General features: G+C 43.8%; 1 protein-coding gene across 1 annotated transcript in view; it reads right to left on the bottom strand.

Annotated features, from left to right (window-relative positions):
* LOC309549761 (uncharacterized protein) overlaps positions 1 to 25,813 on the bottom strand; it is a 146,957-nt gene that overhangs the window by 111,622 nt on the left and 9,522 nt on the right. The window contains exons 2-4 of the mRNA XM_082250271.1: positions 23,834 to 24,049; positions 5,208 to 5,412; positions 59 to 228 (exon numbers count right to left, since the gene is read on the bottom strand). Of these exons, the coding sequence (XP_082106397.1) occupies positions 59 to 228; positions 5,208 to 5,412; positions 23,834 to 23,995 (537 nt within the window). The 5' untranslated portion in view covers positions 23,996 to 24,049. The remainder of the gene's footprint in view (positions 1 to 58; positions 229 to 5,207; positions 5,413 to 23,833; positions 24,050 to 25,813) is intronic.

The raw sequence follows: 25,813 nt of genomic DNA, 5'->3' as shown, positions 1-25,813 counted from the left end.
TGAGCCAAAGGCAGTATAATTTACAATATGTTGTTTAACAATATATGGGTTATATCACCTGTGATTTGGTGCCGTCAGGAGACAAGACAAGCACTTCTATAAGTGTATCGCCCACTGTGATGAAGAGTGGTTTATTAATCTCAGAACTTCCATTCACTGTCACTTTTATCTGGTTGTCCTGGACCAGAGGTTCTACAATAATGCTATTCTGGAAATATGGAAGGGTACCTAGTTTTCAAGCAGAGATAACATAGGACAAAAATTAGAACACCTGGATTTGCATAACCAAGACATACACTATGGATTGTTTATAACGCAGATTTTGCACTAAAAGGTGAGGTCCGCTTATAACTTCACCTGCCTCGTTCCATGTATAATCACCAAAAATTGGTTTCCATCCATGACACCTAGAGAGGGAGATGTCACAATCCTTCTGTTGAGATCCTGGAAACATTGAGGATCTCAAATCTCATAAGAAGACGTTCCTGCACTAGGCTGGAGTGTCTTCCTGGAAATGTGGGATACATACAGTGTGGTAGCAACACAGAGTTCTGCATTTGTAGTGACATTATGAGAATAGGGTGAGATTTAACAATATGTAAAGATTGGTGAAGCAAAGAGCATTTTGTGCTGAGTAGGGTGAAAATGAGATAATCCTGCTTTACCGTTCACTGGCAAAGCACAGGTTCACCTTTAAGTCAAAGGGCTCATTTGACAAATCTAAAAAGTGAACTACTTATTGTGCACTTCTCAGACTTCTAATTTTTTAAGAGGTCAGTCCAACTAAAAATCCTGCTTTTTCTTGGGTCTGCACTCCTCTTGTGACCATTCTCTATGCTCCTCCCTTAAAGTGGATCTTATAATCATCCATTGTCCTCCCTTCTTCCTTTCTATTACACATTTGCTAACATTTTTGTTTGTTTGCCATGTAAATAGTTAACCTCCCACATTCTCACATCTTGACTAGGCAAGAATCACATCAGCCCACAGCCTCTTGGGATAATCACATGATCTCAGTAGCCTGCAGGTCTGTAAGTGCCGATGTATTGCAAGATTTCTCTTCTGCATAACTAAGATCCATGCAGGCTCGGGTGTTCTAATAGGTTGTGGGCAGCTGAAGGAATGTCATTGAGGAAAAATAAAGAAGTGAGGGGATTTGGGGGAGGGGGGTACACCAACATTTTCAGGAGCAGCAGAGTGATCTTGCTGTTGAAATAAACAAAACATACACTATATTTTCAAAAGCATTGGGGCGCCTGCCTTTCTATGTACATGATCTTTAATGGCATCCCAGTCTTAGTCCGTAGGATCCAATATTAAGTTGGCCCACCGTTTGCAGCTATAACAGCTTCAACTCTTCTGGGAAGGCTGTCCACAAGGTTTAGGAATGTGTCTATGGGAATGTTTGACCATTCTTCCAGAAGTGCATTTATGAGGTCAGGCACTGATGTGGACGAGAGGGCCTTGCTTGCAGTTCCCGCTCTAATTTATCCCAAAGGTGTTTTATCGGGTTGAGGTCAGGACTATGTGCAGGCCAGTCAATTTCCTCCACCCTAAACTCACTCATCCATGTCTTTATGGACCTTGCTTTGTGCACTGGTCCATATCATTTGATAGAAGAAAGAAAGGCACCTCTGAGTGCAGACTGCTTTTCAGTTTTAATGATAAAACAGAAGAATGAAACTCACATGATATACGTGATTTGTAGGCACATAGGGTAAGCCAGTGACCAGGAGCTGCGCTTGTCCATCCTGGGAGCGAGCATGCCGGTGATGTCATCACGGACGACGCTGTGGTCCAGCATGTGTTCCAGCCCTCGTTCCCATGCACCATCATTACAGCCACTTTCTGCTGGCCAGGACGGCCTCTCTAATGGCGGAAACTGTTCCCAAGATGGCTCCCAGGACAGACAAGCGCAGCTCCCGGTCACTGGCTTACCCTATGTGCCTACACATCTTGTATATCATGTGATTTTTATTCTTCTGTTTTATCACTAAAACTGTAGCAGTCTGCACTCAGAGGCGCCTGTCTTTCTTCTGTTTTTTGCATGTTTGGATTTCGCTTCTGCTCCTCCCCAGGCTGGCCCTGAGTTTCCTAACTGTGCATATCCCATCTTCAGAATCAAGCTTCTTGCTCTAAGGACTGTATCACGGACCTTGTATTAGTATAAACACCTGCTTGTGCCACTTCTTACATGCCAAATCATTTGATGAAGGGGGATTATGATGTGGGATTGTTTTTCAGGGGTTGGGCTTGGCCCCTTAGTTCCAGTGAAGGCCACTCCTAAGGCGTCAGCATACCAAGAGGACATGTTGGACAATTACATGCTCCCAACTTTGTGGGAACAGTTTGAGGATGGCCCCTTCCTGTTCCAACATGACTCCAGTGCACAAAGCAAGGTCCATAAGGTCATGGATAAAAGAGTCTGGGTGGAGGAACTTGACTGCCCTTCACAGAGTCCTGACCTCAACCCGATAGAACACCTTTGGGATGATTAGACTGGAGACTGCGAGCCAGGCCTTCTCATCCAAATCAGTGCCTACCCTCACAAATGCGCTTTTGGAAGAATAGTCACACACTCCTAAACCTTGTGGACAGCCTGCCCAGAAGAGCTGAAGCTGTTATAGTGGCAAAGGCTTGGCCAACTCAATATTAAACCCTACGGACTAAGACTGGGATGGCATTAGAGTTCATGTAAGTGTAAAGGTGGGTGTCCCAATACTTTTGACAATATAGTGTATGTATAAGAAACCCTATCCATTTCTCATACAACTAAAATATCAAACTGTAAAAATAACATACTTTGACAAAAAAGGTAATATGCCTACTAGCTTAGGGATTAAGGAAGGAATGGATGGTTTCTTTCAGGAGTCTCTAATCTTTTCAGTACAAGGGCCACATTGTATATTTTACAAATATTCACAGGCCAAAAAAAATAAATAAAAATGATTCAGATTTGAATGAATGAAAAAATGCTCTTCAAGAAAAACCTTCACATTTGAGCCCCCCTTTTGCATCAGAAGTTCACCCTTCCGCACCAAAAGTCCTCCCATCACATCGGAGTCCATCTTTTACATCAGAAGCTCCCCCATCACATCAGAGCCTCCTTTCATCAGAGTCCCTTTTCACATCTGATCTCCCTTTCAAATCAGAAGCCCCCATCACATAAGAGCCCCCCTTTATAAATATAGTCCCCACCTTCCACATCAGAACTGTTGTGGGCCTTGTAAAATCTTGTAGAGGGCCAGATGTGGCCCTAGTTTGGAGACCCCTGGTTTATTTTGCAAATAATATGATGCCCTCACACAACTGACACAGTTATGCTTGGACCTTAATAATTCATAGGCCCAGGAACAGTTTTAATCTAAGGGCCAGGTAAAAAGGGTGAAACATAGTGGTCACATCGGGTGCTCTAGTCTGTTAGTTTCAGATGATTTTTTTTTAGTACACAATGCTAAATGTAGAGGACAATAGTGAACTTTTATATCTTATGATACACTTTTAAACATCAATGGAAAAACAGTAATTAAATCTGCAGGAGACTTATTAATGCCAGTTAAAATGCTGAAATTGCAGTAATAACTCTGCAAAGACTTGCAGATTAAATGCAAACAGGAAAGAAACATAATTATTACCAGGTAATACACTGCTGGATCGTGAACATCAGAGATCATAAAACATCTCCAAGTGCTTAAATTAAAAGCTTAACTTCTTTGTAAACAGATGACACAATCCCAATTCCAAATCTCAGTGACGTTAGATAGATGGACATTTTGTGGGCTAAAACTAATAGTAACAAATGAGTGATTAACTTCATGCTAAAGTAAAGTCTTTCCTGTAATAGGTATTCCTAAAGGTAGCCATTGGCTTATGTACTTTCAGAAATGCTGCTCAGGGACCACTTTATAAAGCTGACCATACATGGGTTTGTTTTTTTTTAATTCAATCATTGGGTGAATTAAAGAAACTGACTTAATTTCCCCATCGACACATTCAATATGGATGAGGGAATCCTCCCCTGTGTGTCATTGTATTCTGACAGTGGGGAGACTTCCCTGCTGTCAGAATACACAGATCAGTGCTGCTGCCTATTGCCTATGGCTCTGATTGAGCAAAAACATACTGACAGGGTGGTTGAACAGAAGTCATTTGGAAGATGGACCACAGTGATCACACATGGATTGAAACTCAGCTGGTCTCTGCTGTACCAAAGACATTTTGATCCATGTACGATCAGCTTTAGGCATACCAAAAGATAAAGGATCTCTTAGCAGGAAATCTATTATTTAGAAAAGTTTAAAAAGTAGATTAGCCAAAAAACATGTTACACATATATATAATTCTTCTGTGTTACCAGGGCTTAAACCAAGAAAAAAAACATCTAAAGCTACCTACAGACATTATATGGTTTAAAAAAAAATCTTATGGTACAGGTTATTTCTTAGCCCACGTTGACACTAGTCCATTTTGTCGTGCATCTGCCATCAAGCTGCAATGTATGACAATGGAGATCACATTATTCTCAATGGTGTTCATTCACATCAGTGTAACATGGGGCAAGGCTCTACACATTGGGGTTGATTTACTAAAACTGAAGAGTGCAAAATCTGGTGCCACTGTCATGGTAGCCAATCAGCTTCTAATATCAGCATGTTCACAAAAGTTTTGACAAAAAAAAAAAAAAATGCAAGCTGATTGGTTTCTTTGCAGAGCTGCACCAGATTTTGGATTCTCCGGTGTTAGTAAGTCAACCCCATGGTATGAATTACAAGGGGCGGACAGGAGATGAAATAGAAACAGTCACTGACACAGCTGGAGTTGCCCCACATTTGAAGAAAAATCAGACATTTGCTTTCCAAAAAGTTGCAGTGACAGTGGCAACATAACAGCCAGAGGATTGGCTGCGATTGCCACTGACAGCAGAAGCTGGAAAGGCGGGATTAACAAGGTATTTACAAAAAAAAAACATATGCCTAATAGAAACCTGCTATAGACAGCTAGAGAAAGTAAATTTATAGTCATATACACATTTAGATTTTTAGGGTTTAATGACACTTTAGGGTGTTCCCAGGAGCTTTGAATTACAGCAACATTGGCATGCAGGCACCTACAGTTACCTGCTCTTTGGTGTCAGTTTAGATTTGTATTGGGGCCAGATGAATAGGTGCACTTTACAAGTTATATTATAAGATGCTAATGGAACATACATGAATATTCAAAGGTATTGGGAACAAAGGGTGGCACTAGGTTCAGATCTTCAGATAGATGTATCCCTTCGAGTAAAGCTTGACTTGCCGATAACTTTGTGATTTCTAGAATGTATTTCTTGACAGTTCCATCTTCAGCAGTCACCTCTACAACCACAGAATTAAGGCCATCTTTCAACATCACAACCTTCGAACCTTCACCTCCCTGAAATGAATAAAGTACAAGAAGATCTTAAAGTGCCTCTCCATCTTTAAATGTTTGTTGAACTATAAATGCAGTTTATATACTATAGAATTTTGTCTTATTTCCTCCTATCTCTACTATAAAAATCCAGGTACCCATTTATCCCTGTAAAAATGATCATTGGCAGCTGAGAATCAATTTTTTTTATAAAACTGCACAGAAGATCACCACTGAAAGCAAAGAAAGATAAAACTTTTTGCATGGATGAGAGGGGCAATATTTTTATTGTGGTTCAACATGAACAAAGACAAGCACATAATAGCCCACACAGGGACCAGGTATTAATGGGTAATACAAGAACTTGAGAAAATCATATACATGATAGCCAATATCAGGCAACACAGAGCCATAGGGATGGTGACTAATGACAATCAATAAAAGAGAACCATGACCCTAATGAAAGGTTGCCTTCATCTCGGGGAGCGGAGGCCACTCAAAGGGGGTTATCCCCCCCGTGGGGTGGCAAGCTCCCAAAAAGCATTGGTAGAAGGAGACCAGAGGAGGAAGCAAGAGAGAGAGTAGAGAAATGGTAAGTGATCAGGGAAAGGAGAGAAAGAAAAAGAGGACTTCTTGGACTCGGAAGCACCACAGGTGGCAGTCATAGGCGGCCGAACAAAAAACCGGGAGAAGCATAGGAAATGTGTAGGAATTCCACGGTTCCTGAATCTTAGGAAATTTTGAGTGTAAGTCTTTAAAATACTGGACATTTGCTAATTGGGCATTAGAGCGGTCTTCTGCGCTTTTACCCTCTGAAAGTAAACACCTGAGATCTTCCAGGCCTGGGCTATAATCCATTTAGCTGATATAAAGAGATAGATAGACAACTTTTATTGGTAAGTATATAGGCCAGGTATAGGACAATGCAGAAGGGAAATTTTGGCATCCTTGTGCACCGTCACATGAAATAGGGTCTGGAGTGGTCTGAACACCCTAGACGAGAACCCTACCAATCTGCACGTATGCAATTCATTATCAGGAACTTTTTAAAACTGAATTCGGCCCAGAGAGCCAAAGACCCATAGCTATTAACCCTCTGCACGCTGGAAGTTCAAAGACAGGAAAATTATAAGGAATCCCTGCACAGAAAATGTCTATAGGATCCAGGTACCTGCAGAACCTGTACAGTACTATCTCAAAATAAAGCTGCATCAGCTTGAACTTAAAGTAGAGGTTTCGGTTCTAAAACTTTTATGTTTTAAATGCTGCCCCCCTGCATATGCAGCACACAATTAAACACAAATTGCAATTTAACACATCATACAGAGGGAACCTTCTGAAAAGAGTAGTACTATCAATTGCTTTAACCTTCAAGGTTTTTAATTTTGCTACATTTATTTGGTGATCATATTTATTGAATGGCATATGGGGTGAATTGGTTGCTCTATTCTGTTATTTATTTGTCTAACAGTTGGCGTTGTTTATCTAGCCATTTCAGTTACTGGACTATGCATAAAAACTATTGCATTAACTGGACTGATTGACATCTTCCATCATACATGAAGGTTGCCACTTGAATTGGAGTAAGCATATTGGTCTATTACTTTTATGGACATTTATGCATAATTTGAGAACCTAAGTATTTATTCTCAAAGTCAGCAGAACAACAGTGTGAATATTTTCCTGTTGAATAATTTAATTCTTCATACTGTACTGTTATCAACAAGGGAATAATTGGAAATATCTAGACCAGGGGTCTTCAAACTAAACTAGATGTCTGCTGGAAAGCCAGTCTGATAGAACAAAGTCCTTGGTTTCTACCCAGAGCGGTCTCTGACACCAATTAATTGATTATATAAAAATTATGTTATTGCAATATGATGAAAACATTTGATAGATATCAGACATGTTTGTCCCCATATGTGAGAACTAAAGAGATCCTTTGATTCGTGTACTGTCATTATTATTATTGATGGTTATTCTATAACAGATGGGTACAGAACCTCCCCCAGAAATGTTAATTCCTGTTTGTGTTATTGGCTAACTGGTTTCCCTAGAAGTCTGCGCTAAGATACAAATCTGACTTTTGGCATCCCCTGCAACAAAAATTTAGGTTTTGGTGAGATACTCCCAAATGAATATACCATCAAAAGGGTCTCTCCCTCTCTCTCCCTCTCTTCCAATCACATGGCAGCAACTTAATGCATTTAAGCATCTAGACATGGTGAAGACAACTTGCTGAAGTTCAAACAGAGCATCAGAAGAAAGGGGATTTAAGTGCCTTTAAACGTGGCATGGTTGTTGGTGCCAGACGGGCTGGTCTGAGTATTTCAAAAACTGCTGATCTACTGGGATTTTCACACACAACCAACTCTAGGTTTTACAGAAAATGGTCTGAAAAAGAGAAAATATCCAGTGAGTGGCAGTTGTGTGGACAAAACTGCCTTGTTGATATCAGAGGTCAGAGGAGAATGGGCAGACTGGTTCGAGACAATAGAAAGGCAACAGGAACTCATATATCAATAACCACTCGTTACAACCAAGGTAGGCATAACACATCAAACCTTGAATCAGATGGGCAACAGCAGCAGAAGACAACCCCGGGTGACACTCATGTCAGCTAAGAACAGGAAACTGATGCTACATTTCGCAGAGGCTCACCAAGATTGGACAATAGAAGATTGGAAAAATGTTGCCTGGTCTGATGAGTCTCAATTTCAGCTGCAACATTCAGATGGTAGGGTCAGAATTTGGCATAAAGAACATAAAAGCATGGATCCATCCTGCCTTGTATCAACGTTTCAGGCTGGTGGTGGTGTAATGGTGTGGGGGATATTTTCCTGGCATACTTTGGTCCCCTTAGTACCCATTGTTTAAACGCCACGGCCTACCTGAGTATTGTTGTTGACTATGTCCATTCCTTTATGACTACAGTGAACACATCTTCTGATGGATAATTCCAGCAGGATAATAAATGCACCATGTCACAAAGCTCAAATCATCTCAAAATGGTTTCTTAAATATGAAAATTAGTTCGCTGTACTCCTATGGCCTCTGCAGTCACCAGACCTCAATCCAATAGAGCACCATTGAGATGTGGTGGAACAGGAACTTCGCATTGTGGATGTGCAGCCGACAAATCTGCAGCAACTGCGCGATGCTATCACGTCAAAATGGACCAAAATCTCTGAGGAATGTTTCAAACACCTTGTTGAATCTATGCCATGAAGAATTAAGGCAGTTCTGAAGGCAAAAGGGAGTCCAACCCGGTACTAGCAAGGTGTACCTAATAAAGTGGCTGATGAGTATAAATCACATAGAAACCTACAGAAAAAAAGGGAACTCTTGGCACACTTAATCAGCAATATTATTTCTAACAACCTCTGCAAGAAAGAAGAGAAATACTTATAAAACCAAAGATAATATACTCCAGCAATCATAAACTGGAAAGATATCTCGCTAGCAGGCACCTCCGATATTACCACTGTCCATAATCAGCCTCCAAGTCTCTAGTCCCGCTTCCCCTCAAGTCTCTCTCCTGCAACTCCTCCATCAAGCTCTCCAAGTCTCCAAGTCTCTCCCCATCTAGTCTCTCCAATCAAGCTTCTCCTTCAAGCTCCCCTGTCAAGCTACCCCAAGCTTCTGTCAGGGTCTCCAAATCAAGTCTCTCCCTAATGTCACATCTTTGGCTATTCTTATACTAGTTCCCTCCATTCACCCTTATTGAGCAAACTCGTATTGGTCCAAAGGGTACAATCAAATATTTCTCAAGAACGTGACTGAAAAAAACCTCAAGCATTCTTCCCACTGACTACCATTGTAAGGAATATTCTTCCCACTGACATAGTTACATAGTTGGTGAGGTTGAAAAAAGACATCAGTCCATCCAGTTCAACCTATGATGTGTGTGTTTGCTTTTAACCGTACAGTTCAACCTATGATGTACGTGTATGCTTTTAACCGTACATTGTATGTTGTGGTCTCTAAGGTGCCCATCTAACAGTTTTTTGAAACTATCAATGCTCCCTGCTGATATGACTGCTTGTGGAAGAGAATTCCACATCCTTACTGCTCTTACAGTGAAGAACCCCTTACGCATTTTAAGGTTAAACCGCCTTTCCTCTAGTTTTAGTGAGTGGCCACGTGTCTTATTGTATCTCCTTTCTCTGAATAGTTTGTTCCTTATGCTAGGGTCGCCAGTACAGTATTTGTACATTGATATCATATCCCCCCTCAGTCATCTCTTCTCCAGAGAGAATAGGTTCAGTGCTTGCAGTCTTTCCTCATAGCTGATGTCCTCCATTCCCCTAATTATTTTTGTTGCCCTTCTCTGGACTCTCTCCAGTTCCAGCACATCCTTCCTGAAGACCGGTGCCCAGAACTGGACAGCATACTCCAGATGTGGCCGGACCAGAGTCTTGTAGAGTGGGAGAATAATCTCTTTATTTCTGGAGTGAATCCCCTTTTTTATACATCCCAGTATTCTGTTGGCTTTACTTGCAGCGGCTTGGCATTGCATGCCACTGCCAAGCCTGTTGTCTACCAGTACCCCCAAGTCTTTTTCCATCCTAGACTCACCCAGAGGCTCCCCCCCTAGTGAGTAGCTTGCTTTCTGGTTTTTGGCCCCAAAGTGCATTACTTTAAATTTTTCAACATTAAACCTCATCTGCCATGTAGTTGCCCGCCCCGTTATTTTGTTCAGGTCCGCTTGCAAGGTTTCCACATCCTGCATAGAAGATATTGGCATGCTTAGTTTAGTATCATCTGCAAATACTGAGATTGTACTAGATATCCCTTCCTCTAAATCATTTATGAATAAATTAAACAGGATTGGTCCCAGGACAGAACCCTGGGGGACCCCACTTTCCACACCCGCCCAATCCGAGTACTCCCCATTAATCACCACCCTCTGAACTCTCCCCTGGAGCCAGTTCTCTATCCAGGTACTCACCTTATGGTCCATACCTACCTTCCTTAGTTTGTACAGTAAGCGTTTGTGGGGAACGGTGTCAAAGGCCTTTGCAAAGTCCAGATACACCACATCCACAGGCTTTCCTTTATCTAGGTGGCAGCTCACTTCATCGTAGAAGGTTAATAGATTGGTTTGGCAAGAACGATTTTTCATAAATCCATGCTGATTGCTACTAATAATACAGTTTTCATTACTAAAGTCTTGTATGTGGTCCCTTAACATCCCCTCCAAAATCTTGCAGACTACCGATGTTAGGCTGACCGGCCTATAGTTCCCCGGGATACATCTCGGCCCCTTTTTAAATATTGGTACCACGTTGGCTTTTTTCCAATCAGCTGGCACCATACCCATCTGTAAACTATCCTTAAAGATCAAGAATAATGGTCTGGCAATCACCTGGCTGAGCTCTTTAAGAACCCTCGGGTGCAAGCCATCCGGTCCCGGTGATTTATTTATGTTAAGTTTCTCTAGTTTAGTTCTAAGTCTATCTTCTGTTAGCCATGGCGGCATTTCCTGAGGTGTGTTGTTTAGTTCGGCCTTACAAGCTAGGTTCGTGTAGCCCCCCGATTCTTTTGTGAAGACTGAAGAGAAGAAATGATTTAACACTTCCGCCTTTTCTCTGTCCTCAGTGGCCATATTTCCTTTGTCATCTTTTATGGGGCCAATGTGTTCTGGCCTCGCTTTCTTACTGTTTATATACTTAAAGAACTTCTTGGGGTTCTTTTTACTCTCCTCCGCTATATGTCTCTCGTGTTCTATTTTAGCCGCCCTGATTTCGTCTTTACATTTCTTATTACACTCTTTGTAATGCTTAAATGCTGCCAATGACCCCTCAGTCTTGTATTTTTTGAAGGCCTTATCTTTAGCACTAATATACATTTTTATGTTGGAGTTTAGCCACCCAGGGTTTAATTTTGCTCTTTTAAATTTATTTCCCTTTGGAATGCACTGGTCAATCCCCTTGTTAAGTATGCTCTTGAAGCACTCACATTTTTCCTCCGTGTTCTTTGTTCCCAGGGTTCTATCCCAATTGATATTTTCTAGCAGCGAGCGCAGTTTAGGGAAATTGGCTCTTTTGAAATTCAGTGTCCTTATATTGCCCCTCTGCTTCCTATAACTGTAATTAATACTGAAACTTATCGACCTATGGTCACTGTTTCCTAAGTTGTCCCGTATTTCTATATCCGTGAGCAGGTCTGTATTGTTGGTAATCAGCAGGTCTAGTACCGCATTGTTTCTTGTCGGTGCATTCACCATCTGACCCATGAAATTGTCCTGCAAAACATTTAGGAACTGCCTAGCCTTGGCTGAGTGTGCGGTTCATTCTGCCCAATCTATATCTGGATAATTAAAGTCCCCCATTATAATGACATTTCCCATCCTTGCTGCCAATCCTATCTGTAAAATGAGGTCCGCCTCCCCCTCCTCCCTCAGGTTGGGGGGCCTATAGCATACGCCCAATATTACCTTCCCCACTGTGCCTTCCCTTTGAAGCTCTACCCATAGGGATTCTGCTTCGTCCATAGCTCCATTATTAATATCATCCCTCATATTTACCTGTACACTGTTCTTAATATACAGACATACCCCTCCTCCTTTTTTACCCTCTCTATCTCTGCGATAAAGGGAATACCCCTGAATGGTTGCCATCCATTCATGAGAGCTGTCAAACCAAGTCTCAGTTATCCCCACAAAATCTAAGTCCTCCTCAAACATCAGCAGCTCCAGCTCTCCCATCTTGTTGGCCAGGCTTCTGGCATTGGTATACAAACCTCTTAATTTTGTCCGGTTACCTATATCCTCGTTTGATGTTTTTAGGCTGCTCTCCTGATTTTTCCCCATACCCACCCTGGGTATAGGAGCTCCGAACACCCTACCGCTAATGCCCCCATTTCTGCCCTCTGAAACTTGCTTTCCACTGGCTAATTCTACATCTGTACCCTCCCCCCCATTCCCTAGTTTAAAAGCCCCTCTAACTTTTTGGCCATCCTCGCACCCAGTACGGCTGCACCCTCCCCATTTAGGTGCAATCCGTCCCTACAAAAGAGCCGGTGGCCGACTGAGAAGTCGGCCCAGTTCTCCAGGAACCCGAAACCCTCCTTACTACACCAGCTCCTCAGCCACTTGTTAACTTCCCTAATCTCCCGCTGCCTCTCTGGTGTGGCTCGAGGTACAGGTAGTATTTCGGAAAATACTACCTTGGAGGTCCTTATCCTCAACTTAGCGCCTAAGTCCCTGAAATCGTTTAGGACTCTCCAACTTCCTCTGCCTATGTCATTGGTACCCACGTGTACCATGACAGCTGGGTCTTCCCCAGCCCCACCCAATAATCTGTCCACCCGATCCGCGATGTGCCGAACCCGAGCGCCCGGCAAACAACAGACTGTTCGGCGCACACGGTCTTTGTCACAGATTACACTGTCTGTCCTTCTAATAATTGAGTCCCCTACCACCAGCACCTGTCTTTCCTTTCCCTTTCTCCTGGCCTCACTGGAGGAGTTCTTCCCCTGGCAGCTAGGGGCGTCACTCTGCTCCAGCACTGCTGGTCCCTGACTGGTTTCCCCAACATCACACAACGGGGCGTATCTTTTGGGGTGCTCCAGCCCAGGATCAGCCTCCTTGCCTTGTCCCCTTCTACCCCTCCTAACTGTCACCCCTCTACTCTGCTCTGATGCCTGAACCTCCAACACTCCGCCCACCTCTGTGCAGACCCCTGTCTGCACCTGACTGGTACGATCCTGGCTCTCCTCCGGTATGGACATTACCTCAGTCTCAGTGTTGCCAGCTGCTTCCCTAGATTCAGGACCTGAGCTTCCAGGGAAGCAACGTGCTTACATTTTGCGCATTCGTGTTCGCCCTCGATCACATGTCTGAGGAACGCATACATATAACAAGATGTACACCGAGTCGCATCTCCACACCCGCCAGGCATTGTACCTACTAATCTAATCTAATGGGGATACAGTAATTTAAGTCTATCCTATGTGGCTATTTCCTAGCTTCCTATCTCTACCTTCTCACCCTCTGGTACTCCGCTACCCTCACTTGACACTCAGCTGCACAACACTCACAATCTCACAGCCCGGTCAGTCGCACAACACTGCCAGTCATACCACCCGATCAGTTGCACAACACTCACAGTCTCACAGCCCGGTTCAGTCGCACCACACTCACAATCGCACAGCCCGGTCAGTCGCACCACACTCTCAGTTGCCCAACACTCAGTCGCACAGCGCAGTCAGTCGCACCACACTCTCAGTTGCCCAACACTCAGTCGCACCGCTCAGTCAGTCGCACCACACTCAGTCGCACAACCCTCACAGACACACCCCCCGGTCAGTCGCACCACACTCACAGACACACTGACCATCAATGTAAGGAAATTTATTCCCACTGACCACAATTGTGGGTGGGGGGATTCTTCCTACTGATCACTAATGTAAGGAACTTTCTTCCCATTGATCACCATTGTATGAGACATTCTTCCCACTGACCACTAATGTAAGGAACTTTCTTCCCATTGATCACCATTGTATGAGACATTCTTCCCACTGACCACTAATGTAAGGAACTTTCTTCCCATTGATCACCATTGTATGAGACATTCTTCCCACTGACCACTAATGTAAGGAACTTTCTTCCCATTGATCACCATTGTATGAGACATTCTTCCCACTGACCACTAATGTAAGGAACTTTCTTCCCAATGATCACCATTGTATGAGACATTCTTCCCACTGACCACTAATGTAAGGAACTTTCTTCCCATTGATCACCATTGTATGAGACATTCTTCCCACTGACCACTAATGTAAGTAACTTTCTTCCCATTGATCACCATTGTATGAGACATTCTTCCCACTGACCACTAATGTAAGGAATTTTCTTCCCATTGATCACCATTGTATGACACATTCTTCCCACTGACCACTAATGTAAGGAACTTTCTTCCCATTGATCACCATTGTATGAGACATTCTTCCCACTGACCACTAATGTAAGGAACTTTCTTCCCATTGATCAGCATTGTATGAGACATTCTTCCCACTGACCACTAATGTAAGTAACTTTCTTCCCATTGATCACCATTGTATGAGACATTCTTCCCACTGACCACTAATGTAAGGAACTTTCTTCCCATTCCTCACCATTGTATGAGACATTCTTCCCACTGACCACTAATGTAAGGAACTTTCTTCCCATTGTTCACCATTGTATGAGACATTCTTCCCACTGACCACTAATGTAAGTAACTTTCTTCCCATTGATCACCATTGTATGAGACATTCTTCCCACTGACCACTAATGTAAGGAACTTTCTTCCCATTGATCACCATTGTATGAGACATTCTTCCCACTGACCACTAATGTAAGGAACTTTCTTCCCATTGATCACCATTGTATGAGACATTCTTCCCACTGACCACCAATGTAAGGAACTTTCTTCCCATTGATCACCATTGTATGAGACATTCTTCCCACTGACCACTAATGTAAGGAACTTTCTTCCCATTGATCACCATTGTATGAGACATTCTTCCCACTGACCACTAATGTAAGGAACTTTCTTCCCATTGCTCACCATTGTATGAGACATTCTTCCCACTGACCACTAATGTAAGGAACTTTCTTCCCATTGCTCACCATTGTATGAGACATTCTTCCCACTGACCACTAATGTAAGGAACTTTCTTCCCATTGATCACCATTGTATGAGACATTCTTCCCACTGACCACTAATGTAAGGAACTTTCTTCCCATTGATCACCATTGTATGAGACATTCTTCCCACTGACCACTAATGTAAGGAACTTTCTTCCCATTGATCACCATTGTATGAGACATTCTTCCCACTGACCACTAATGTAAGGAACTTTCTTCCCATTGATCACCATTGTATGAGACATTCTTCCCACTGACCACTAATGTAAGGAACTTTCTTCCCATTGATCACCATTGTATGAGGCATTCTTCCCACTGACCAACAATGTAAGGAACTTTCTTCCCATTGATCACCATTGTATGAGACATTCTTCCCACTGACCACTAATGTAAGGAACTTTCTTCCCATTGATCACCATTGTATGAGACATTCTTCCCACTGACCACTAATGTAATTAACTTTCTTCCCATTGATCACCATTGTATGAGACATTTTTCCCACTGACCACTAATGTAAGTAACTTTCTTCCCATTGATCACCATTGTATGAGACATTCTTTCCACTGACCACTAATGTAAGGAACTTTCTTCCCATTGATCACCATTGTATGAGACATTCTTCCCACTGACCACTAATTAGTGATGTCGCGAACCTAAAATTCGCCGTTCGCGAACGGCGAACGCGAACATCGGCAAATGTTCGCGAACCGGCGAACCGGGCGAACCGCCATAGACTTCAATAGGCAGGCGAATTTTAAAACACACAGGGACTCTTTCTGGCCACAATAGTGATGGAAAAGTTGTTTCAAGGGGACTAACACCTGGACTGTGGCATGCCGGAGAGGGATCACGCAAAAAAAAGTTCTTAAAAATTATAATTTTTTGATAGAGAGCCAATTATTGGAAAAATTAAAAAAAAATAAAAAATTTCTTTGGATTTAGCATCTGGGGGGTCTAAAAAGTGTACCTGTGAAGTTTCAGCTCTGTAGCATGTCCAGAACCCCTAAAAAACAGCATTTGTCTTATATTTTCAGGAATATGGCTTCTCTGCGGCTGGCTTTTTCTCTTGCAGGCATTTATCGGGCATTGTTTTAGGCAGGCATGTCATTTTTTGTATTTAGTGTCTGGGGGGTCTAAAAAGTGTACCTGTCAAGTTTCAGCTCTGTAGCATGTCCAGAACCCCTAAAAAACAGCATTTTTCTTATATTTTCAGGAATATGGCTTCTCTGCGGCTGGCTTTTTCTCTTGCAGGCATTTAGCGGGCATTTTTTTAGGCAGGCATGTAATTTTTTGTATTTAGTGTCTGGGGGGTCTAAAAAGTGTACCTGTCAAGTTTCAGCTCTGTAGCATGTCCAGAACCCCTAAAAAACAGAATTTTTCTTATATTTTCAGGAATATGGCTTCTCTGCGGCTGGCTTTTTTTTCTTGCAGGCATTTAGCGGGCATTTTTTTAGGCAGGCATGTCATTTTTTGTATTCAGTGTCTGGGGGGTCTAAAAAGTGTACCTGTCAAGTTTCAGCTCTGTAGCATGTCCAGAACCCCTAAAAAACAGCATTTTTATTATATTTTCAGTAATACGGCTTCTCTGCGGCTGGCTTTTTCTCTTGCAGGCATTTATCGGGCATTTTTTTAGGCAGGCATGTCATTTTTTGTATTTAGTGTCTGGGGGGTCTAAAAAGTGTACCTGTCAAGTTTCAGCTCTGTAGCATGTCCAGAACCCCTAAAAAACAGCATTTTTTTTATATTTTCAGGAATACGGCTTCTCTGCGGCTGGCTTTTTCTCTTGCAGGCATTTAGCGGGCATTTTTTTAGGCAGGCATGTCATTTTTTGTATTTAGTGTCTGGGGGGTCTAAAAAGTGTACCTGTCAAGTTTCAGCTCTGTAGCATGTCCAGAACCTCTAAAAAACAGCATTTTTATTATATTTTCAGGAATACGGCTTCTCTGCGGCTGGCTTTTTCTCTTGCAGGCATTTATCGGGCATTTTTTTAGGCAGGCATGTCATTTTTTGTATTTAGTGTCTGGGGGGTCTAAAAAGTGTACCTGTCAAGTTTCAGCTCTGTAGCATGTCCAGAACCCCTAAAAAACAGCATTTTTATTATATTTTCAGTAATACGGCTTCTCTGCGGCTGGCTTTTTCTCTTGCAGGCATTTAGCGGGCATTTTTTTAGGCAGGCATGTCATTTTTTGTATTTAGTGTCTGGGGGGTCTAAAAAGTGTACCTGTCAAGTTTCAGCTCTGTAGCATGTCCAGAACCCCTAAAAAACAGCATTTTTCTTATATTTTCAGGAATATGGCTTCTCTGCGGCTGGCTTTTTTTCTTGCAGGCATTTAGCGGGCATTTTTTTAGGCAGGCATGTCATTTTTTGTATTTAGTGTCTGGGGGGTCTAAAAAGTGTACCTGTCAAGTTTCAGCTCTGTAGTATGTCCACAACCCAAAAAAAACAGCATTTTTCTTATGATTTTTAGTAGAAAACTAATGCAGTGTCTTTCCAGCTGTCTTTTTTTGGCCGCAGTAACGCGGCCAAAAAATACCCAGCTCCGCAGAAAGAATGAAAGAAAATGAATGTTTTTTTTTTATGAAAAATTATCCTGCGGATCGCTTTTGGTCTGTACACAATGAAGCAACGACCTTATCATCTGGGGTGTGCCAACACAATCCTAGAGGTGATCGCTTCATTGTGATACGCAAGCCCCTTCACCACGACAAGGTAACGATCACGAAGGGGAATTGACACATGTATGTGCCTTTTTTTTTGTTTTTTGTTTTTTTGCAGCCACAGTGTAGCACCAGAGGCCAGAAAAATTAGGCATGTACACATGCATGAAAAAGTAGGTATTGTTGCAGCCGCTGCTGTAGCAGCGGCCTGAAAAATTGAGGTTTTAAGGCAGAAAGTGCACTAAAACATTGCGGCTTGAACCGTAGTTGGTGGCGGAGACGTCACGTAAGTCATCCGGCATGCAGAGAATGATTATATACAGCAGCGTGTGGACCATTTTTAGGCCAAGGCATCTCAGTCATCACCAGGCCTTTTTTAGTCAAATGCATCCCCCACTGTCAGTCCCTTCGGGATCCATGCCTCATTCATCTTAATAAACATGAGGTAATCAAGACTTTTTTGACCTAGGCGACTTCTCTTCTCAGTGACAATACCTCCTGCTGCGCTGAAGGTCCTTTCTGACAGCACACTTGAAGCGGGGCAGGCCAGAAGTTCAATGGCAAATTGGGATAGCTCAGGCCACAGGTCAAGCCTGCACACCCAGTAGTCAAGGGGTTCATCGCTCCTCAGAGAGTCGATATCTGCAATTAAGGCAAGGTAGTCTGCTACCTGTCGGTCGAGTCGTTCTCTGAGGGTGGACCCCGAAGGGCTGTGGCGATGCATAGGACTAAAAAAGCTCCGCATGTCCTCCATCAACAAGACGTCTGTAAAGCGTCCTGTCCTTGCCGGCGTGGTTGTGGTGGTAGGAGGAGGATTACTTTCACCTCTTCCCCTGTTGGATTCCCGTTGTGCTGTGACATCACCCTTATACGCTGTGTAAAGCATAGTTTTTAACTTATTTTGTAGCTGCTGCATCCTTTGCGACTGCCGGTAATTGGGTAACATATCACAGACTTTCTGCTTATACCGGGGGTCTAGTAGCGTGGCCACCCAGTACAGGTCGTTCTCCTTCAGCCTTTTTATACGAGGGTCTCTCAACAGGCATGACAGCATGAAAGACCCCATTTGCACAAGGTTGGATGCCGAGCTACTCATGTCCAGTTCCTCGTCCTCACTGATGTCATTGAAGGTGTGTTCTTCCCCCCAGCCACGTACAACACCACGGGTACCAGATAGGTGACAACGAGCACCCTGGGATGCCTGCTGTGGTTGGTGTTCCTCCTCCTCAAAGCCACATTCCTCCTCTGACTCCTCTTCCTCACACTCCTCTTCCAGTGTTGCCGCAGGTCCAGCAATCGATGGTAAGGCTGTTTCTGGTGGTGGTGATGGTGACCACAACTCTTCCTCTTCCTCTTCACGCTCATCTACGGCCTGATCCAGCACTCTTCGCAGGGCACGCTCCAGGAAAAAAACATATGGGATGATGTCGCTGATGGTGCCTTCAGTGCGACTCACTAGGTTTGTCACCTCCTCAAAAGGACGCATGAGCCTACAGGCATTGCGCATGAGCGTCCAGTAACGTGGCAAAAAAATACCCAGCTCCGCAGAGGCTGTCCTAGCACCCCGGTCATACAAATACTCGTTGACCGCTTTTTCTTGTTGGAGCAGGCGGTCGAACATTAGCAGTGTTGAATTCCAACGTGTCGGGCTGTCGCAAATCAAGCGCCTCACTGGCATGTTGTTTCGCCGCTGAATATCTGCAAAGTGCGCCATGGCCGTGTAGGAACGCCTGAAATGGCCACACACCTTCCTGGCCTGCTTGAGGACGTCCTGTAAGCCTGGGTACTTCTGCACAAAACGTTGCACAATCAGATTCAACACATGTGCCATGCACGGCACATGTGTCAACTTGCCCAAATTCAATGCCGCCAACAAATTGCTCCCGTTGTCACACACCACTTTGCCGATCTCCAGTTGGTGCGGGGTCAGCCACTGATCCACCTGTGCGTTCAGGGCGGACAGTAGTGCTGGTCCGGTGTGACTCTCTGCTTTCAGGCAAGTCAACCCCAAGACAGCGTGACACTGTCGTATCCGGCATGTGGAATAGCCCCTGGGGAGCTGGGGGGGTGCAGTTGGTGTGGAGCAAGACGCAACAGCAGAAGAGGACTCAGCCGAGGAGGTTAGCAAAGAGGATGGAGTAGGAGGAGTAGAGGAGGTGGCAGCAGGCCTGCCTGCAAGTCGTGGCGGTGTCACCAACTCCTCTGCAGCAGAGCCACGCATTCCATGCTTGGCAGCCGCCAGCAGGTTTACCCAATGCGCAGTGTACGTTATATACCTGCCCTGACCGTGCTTTGCAGACCAGCTATCAGTGGTCAGATGGACCCTTGCCCCAACACTGTGTGCCAGACGTGACATGATTTCCTTTTCCACAATAGAGTACAGGTTGGGGATTGCCTTTTGTGAAAAATAATTTCGGCCGGGTACCTTCCACTGCGGTGTCCCAATAGCGACAAATTTTTTGAAGGCCTCAGACTCCACCAGCTTGTATGGTAAAAGCTGGCGGGCTAAGAGTTCCGACAAGCCAGCTGTCAGACGCCGGGCAAGGGGGTGACTCTGCGAGATTGGCTTTTTACGCTCAAACATTTCCTTGACAGACACCTGACTGTGGGCAGGTGACGAGCAGGAACTGCTGAAGGTGAGAGGCGGAGGGGCGGGTTGTTGATAGGGGGCATGGAGGACAGCAGTGGTTGACGTGGCTGAAGATGCTGGACCAGGAGGAGGATGGTGGCTTTCAGTTTGTGTGCTGCTTTTACTCATGTGTTGATCCCATAGGCGTTTGTGATGTGAGATCATGTGCCTTCGCAAAGCAGTTGTACCTAGGTGGGTGTTGGACTTCCCACGACTCAGTTTCTTTTGGCACAGGTTACAAATGGCATCGCTGATATCAGAGGCAGACACACAAAAAAAATGCCACACTGCTGAGCTTTGCAAGGACGGCATTCTGGTGGTGGCAACAGCTTGCGTTGATTGGCGTGCTGTCTGGCTGACCCCGGGTGCCGAATCTACATGCTGTCTGACTGCGCCACTAGCTCCTTGCGATGACCTCCTCCCCCTGCTTCCAACTCGTCTCCTCCTCCTCTCTGTCTCCCCATCTGAACTTTCCCCCTCTTCTTCTGCTCTTCGAGCAGGCACCCAGGTGACATCCACAGACACATCGTCATCATCAGCCGCTTCACTTGACAACTCAGCAAAGGCAGCAGCAGCAGGTACAACATCATCATCATCACAATGTACGTCCATGTGTATAATGCTGCCTGACTGAGACATATCCCCATTATCTACATCCTCTGGCACTAATAGTTGCGCATCACTTATTTCTTCCAACTGATGTGAAAATAACTCCTCTGACGGATCAAGTGAAGCGGCTGTGGTGCTAGTGTTGGTGGTGGTGCCGGCGGGCTGGCGAGTGGTAAATTGAGAGGTGCCCGAAGCTGAGCTGGAGGAGGATGGTGCATTAGGGTTCCGAGCGGAAGCTGTAGACGATTGGGTGTCTTGTGTAAGCCAGTCAACTATGGCCTCAGAATTTTTTGAGTTCAGGGTCTGTGGTGGCCTCTGAACACTGGGCATTATTCTAGGGCCTAAGGAAATCACAGCACCACGACCACGACGGCCCTTGCGGGGTGGCCTGCCTCTGCCTGTCATTTTCTTTTTTAATGTGTTGTGTACTATGAGTGCAAGGTGCTGTGCCACCCTATAGGAGTGTTGGGCAGTGGGTACAGTACACTCTGTGGACCTGACAGTCACTGGCACTCAGGCAACTGCAATTAAAAAATATATATTTTTTTTTTACTTGGCAAGCTGCTGTGCCACCTTATATATCAGTGGTGGGTGGGCAGTGGCACAGTACACTCTCTGTGGACCTGACAGCAGTCACTGGCACCCTGGCAACTGCAATTTTAAAAAATATATATTTTATTTTACTTTGCAAGCTGCTGTGCCACCTTATATATCAGTGGTGGGTGGGCAGTGGCACAGTACACTCTCTGTGGACCTGACAGCAGTCACTGGCACCCAGGCAACTGCAATTTTAAAAAATATATATTTTATTTTACTTTGCAAGCTGCTGTGCCACCTTATATATCAGTGGTGGGTGGGCAGTGGCACAGTACACTCTCTGTGGACCTGACAGCAGTCACTGGCACCCAGGCAACTGCAATTTTAAAAAATATATATTTTATTTTACTTTGCAAGCTGCTGTGCCACCTTATATATCAGTGGTGGGTGGGCAGTGGCACAGTACACTCTCTGTGGACCTGACAGCAGTCACTGGCACCCAGGCAACTGCAATTTTAAAAAATATATATTTTATTTTACTTTGCAAGCTGCTGTGCCACCTTATATATCAGTGGTGGGTGGGCAGTGGCACAGTACACTCTCTGTGGACCTGACAGCAGTCACTGGCACCCAGGCAACTGCAATTTTAAAAAAAATATATTTTATTTTACTTTGCAAGCTGCTGTGCCACCTTATATATCAGTGGTGGGTGGGCAGTGGCACAGTACACTCTCTGTGGACCTGACAGCAGTCACTGGCACCCAGGCAACTGCAATTAAAAAATATATATATTTTTTTTTACTTTGCAAGCTGCTGTGCCACCTTATATATCAGTGGTGGGTGGGCACACAGTGGCACTGCAGTGGGCACAGTACACTCTGTGGACCTGACAGTAACTGGCAGCCCAGGCAACTGCAATAATAAAAAATATTTTTTTTTTCAATTTATTGCAACAAGATGCTGTGCCACCGTATATATATCAGTGGTGGGAAGTGCACTGCAGTGGGTACAGTGCACTCTGTGGACCTGACACAGCACTCACTGCAATTATGACAGAGGAAAAAAAAAATATTTTTTAAAATGCAAGGTACTGTGCCTGTGCCACCCGAAATGAGTGTGGTGTGCACACAGTACAGTCTGTGGTAGGTCTGTGGCCTCTCACACACAGCGGGCAGGCAACTGCAGTGTACAATAGATATATATAGATATATATATATAAAGAAAAAACTCTATTACCTTACCAGCCCTTAAAAGGGCTTTTGGGGACACTATATATATATATATATATGTATATATATAAATAAAAAAAATCCTCAATTACCAGCCCTTAAAAGGGCTTTTGGGGACACTAGATAGATATAGATATATATATATAAGAAGAAACAACTCAATTACCAGCCCTTAAAAGGGCTTTTGGGGACGCTAGGTATATATATATATATATATATATATAAAAAAAAAAAAAACACAAATACCAGCCCTTAGAAGGGCTTTTTGGGGTGCTGATATTACAGCAGTAGTGGACCAAGAACACTGCAAGACCAGGAACACTGACTAACTGTCCCTAGCTTAACAGCAGCAGCAGCAGCAGCAGCTCTCTCCCTACTCTCACTACACACACTGCTTCAGAATGATCTAAGATGGATGCTGCCCTTGCTTATTTATAGGAGGTGGGAGGGTGTGGGAGGGAGGTATGCTGATTGGCTGGAAATGTGTCTGCTGACTGTAAAGTTCAGGGTCAAAGTTTGCCTCAATGATGTCTTATGGGGGGCGGACCGAACATCGCATATGTTCGCCGGCAGCGGCGAACGCGAACATGCTAAGTTCGCCGGGAACTGTTCGCTGGCGAACAGTTCTATACATCTCTACCACTAATGTAAGGAACTTTCTTCCCATTGATCACCATTGTATTAGACATTCTTTCCACTGACCACTAATGTAAGGAACTTTCTTCCCATTGATCACCATTGTATGAGACATTCTTCCCACTGACCAACAATGTAAGGAACTTTCTTTTCACTAACCAACCCTGAAAGGTGCAATATTCCCACTGACCACTGATGTAATGAATTTCTTCCCACTGACCACCAACAGCAAATTATTTTGTTGAACAGAGCAACTCTGGTTGTCAGGTATGGTAGATTCCTTATACGTTATTCTTATAGGGGAACTTACTGTTTATACTAATGCACAATGAACTGGAGATTGTGTAAGTTTAATTATTGGCAGGGGCTCCTGGGACCAAAAAAATATTTAAAGGGTTCCTCCATGTTAATTAGGTTGAAAAGGGCTGGTTTAAATTGTATAAAAATTTGCAATCTTATAGATATAATTTACAGGACATAAGAGAGGTGAATTTATGTATACACAGCACTCACCAGCACTGTGCAGGAGGCTCCGTTATCACTGGGATACGCATCCACTGTGATTTGCTTCCTTTGACTTGGCACTGTCACTTTGTACTTTGTGATGTCAGGTTTAAAAGAAGGCTCCAGCTTTACCCCAGGAACAGAGAGCTTTTCGAGGTCACAGTTGTTCATTTCTAGGTCACTGTATATACAACCTAGATGCACGGCTTGAATGAATTCCTATTGCTAAATGCAAATGAAAGAAAAACAAGAAGAATATGTATGAGCAAAAGAAGTGTGCAGTGATAAATACAATAAGGGGCAAATGCTGAATTCTGGAAAGTATATTCCCTCCATGCCTTTTACGGAAAGATTTACTGTACATGCTATGTATGAATATGCATAGAAAGATATACATATATGAGAATACACAGACAAATAATTTAATTACCTACATGAGCTGCGGAAGGTTTTATCCCCTTCATGCTCAGGACATCATCATGCAAACACTAAACCCAAAGGACATTATTTTTCACAACAATAGAGCTTTCTTTTGGTGTTATTTTATCACCACTGGGTTTTATTTTTTGCTAAATAAACAAAAAAAGACTGAAAATTTTGAAAAAAGACAAACAATATTTTCTACTTTCTGTTATAAAACATATCCAATAAAATTAAATTTCCTAAAAAATTGAGGCCAAAATATTTTCTGTTACATGCCTTTGGTAAAAAAAATATCATTGATAACTGTATATTAATTCCTTTGTGTGAAAGATATAGCGTCTACAAACAGTCTCATTTCTTGAGGCCCCAAAAGGCTAAGACAGTACGAATTCCTCACAAATTACCCCTTTTTAGAAAGTAGGCAGTCTGAGGCATTTAGTAAGAGGCATGGCCAGTTTTTTGAAGTTGCATTCTTTTGTCACAATTCTTTGGAAAATGAAAAAATTTAATTATTAGGGATGCACCGAAATGAAAATTTTGGGCCGAAACCGAAACTGAAAATGCAGGATGCCCTTGGCCGAAAACCGAAACCGAAACCGAAAATGACTTTTTCCCCAAAAAAAATTTGAAATGGATAGAACAGGGACATAAACCAAAAACAGGCAGCGACGTACACCTACACCTGTCGCTGCCACCCTGTCACAGTATATGTACTGTGATGGGTTGGCAAGAGGTTAATTTAATTACCAATGGTATTTGTATTATGAGGCATGAGGGGTTAATGTATTGTCACTGCTGGTCACTCATCTATTAGTGACTGACCAGTGGCAGGTAATTAACCCCTTTGTGCTGCATTAGTGCAACCAGTGTTAATTAACACTGACACTGGTTGCACTAATGCAGCACAAAAGGGGTTAATTAACTGCCACTGGTCAGTCACTAATAGATGAGTGACCAGCAGTGACAATACATTAACCCCTCATGCCTCATAATACTAATAGCATTGGTAAGCTGCCTCAGCTCCCCTCCCCCCTCCCCCACTGCCTCAGCGTCCTCCTCCTCGGGTGTCCTCTCCTGCATTCAAAAGTCCCGCCTCTGGCCGGCGGCACCGCCTCTCAATGATGTCCCTACTACTCTGTGCATTATGAATGGACATACTAGGCGGGGGGCGGGGCGAGCGGCCGCTATAGAGAGAACTATTGTGATCCTTCACTGTCAGCTCCTCACGTCTATGTATGAATGAGAACTGAACTGAGCTGACACCGGGCGGGGGGGCGGGCGGAGCGGCCGCTATTAGCTGTGACTATGTGAGAGCTTCTCTTCCTTGTCAGCGGAGATACGTGCCTGTCAGGGAAGTGAAACTCTCACATAGTCACAGCTAATAGCGGCCGCTCCGCCCGCCCCCCCGCCCGGTGTCAGCTCAGTTCAGTTCTCATTCATACATAGACGTGAGGAGCTGACAGTGAAGGATCTCAATAGTTCTCTCTATAGCGGCCGCTCGCCCCGCCCCCCGCCTAGTATGTCCATTCATAATGCACAGAGTAGTAGGGACATTATTAAGAGGCG

The sequence above is a fragment of the Pelophylax lessonae genome (assembly GCF_965119305.1).
Source record: "Pelophylax lessonae genome assembly, chromosome: 3".
Taxonomy (NCBI): domain Eukaryota; kingdom Metazoa; phylum Chordata; class Amphibia; order Anura; family Ranidae; genus Pelophylax; species Pelophylax lessonae.
This window is presented reverse-complemented; position numbering and strand designations above follow the sequence as displayed.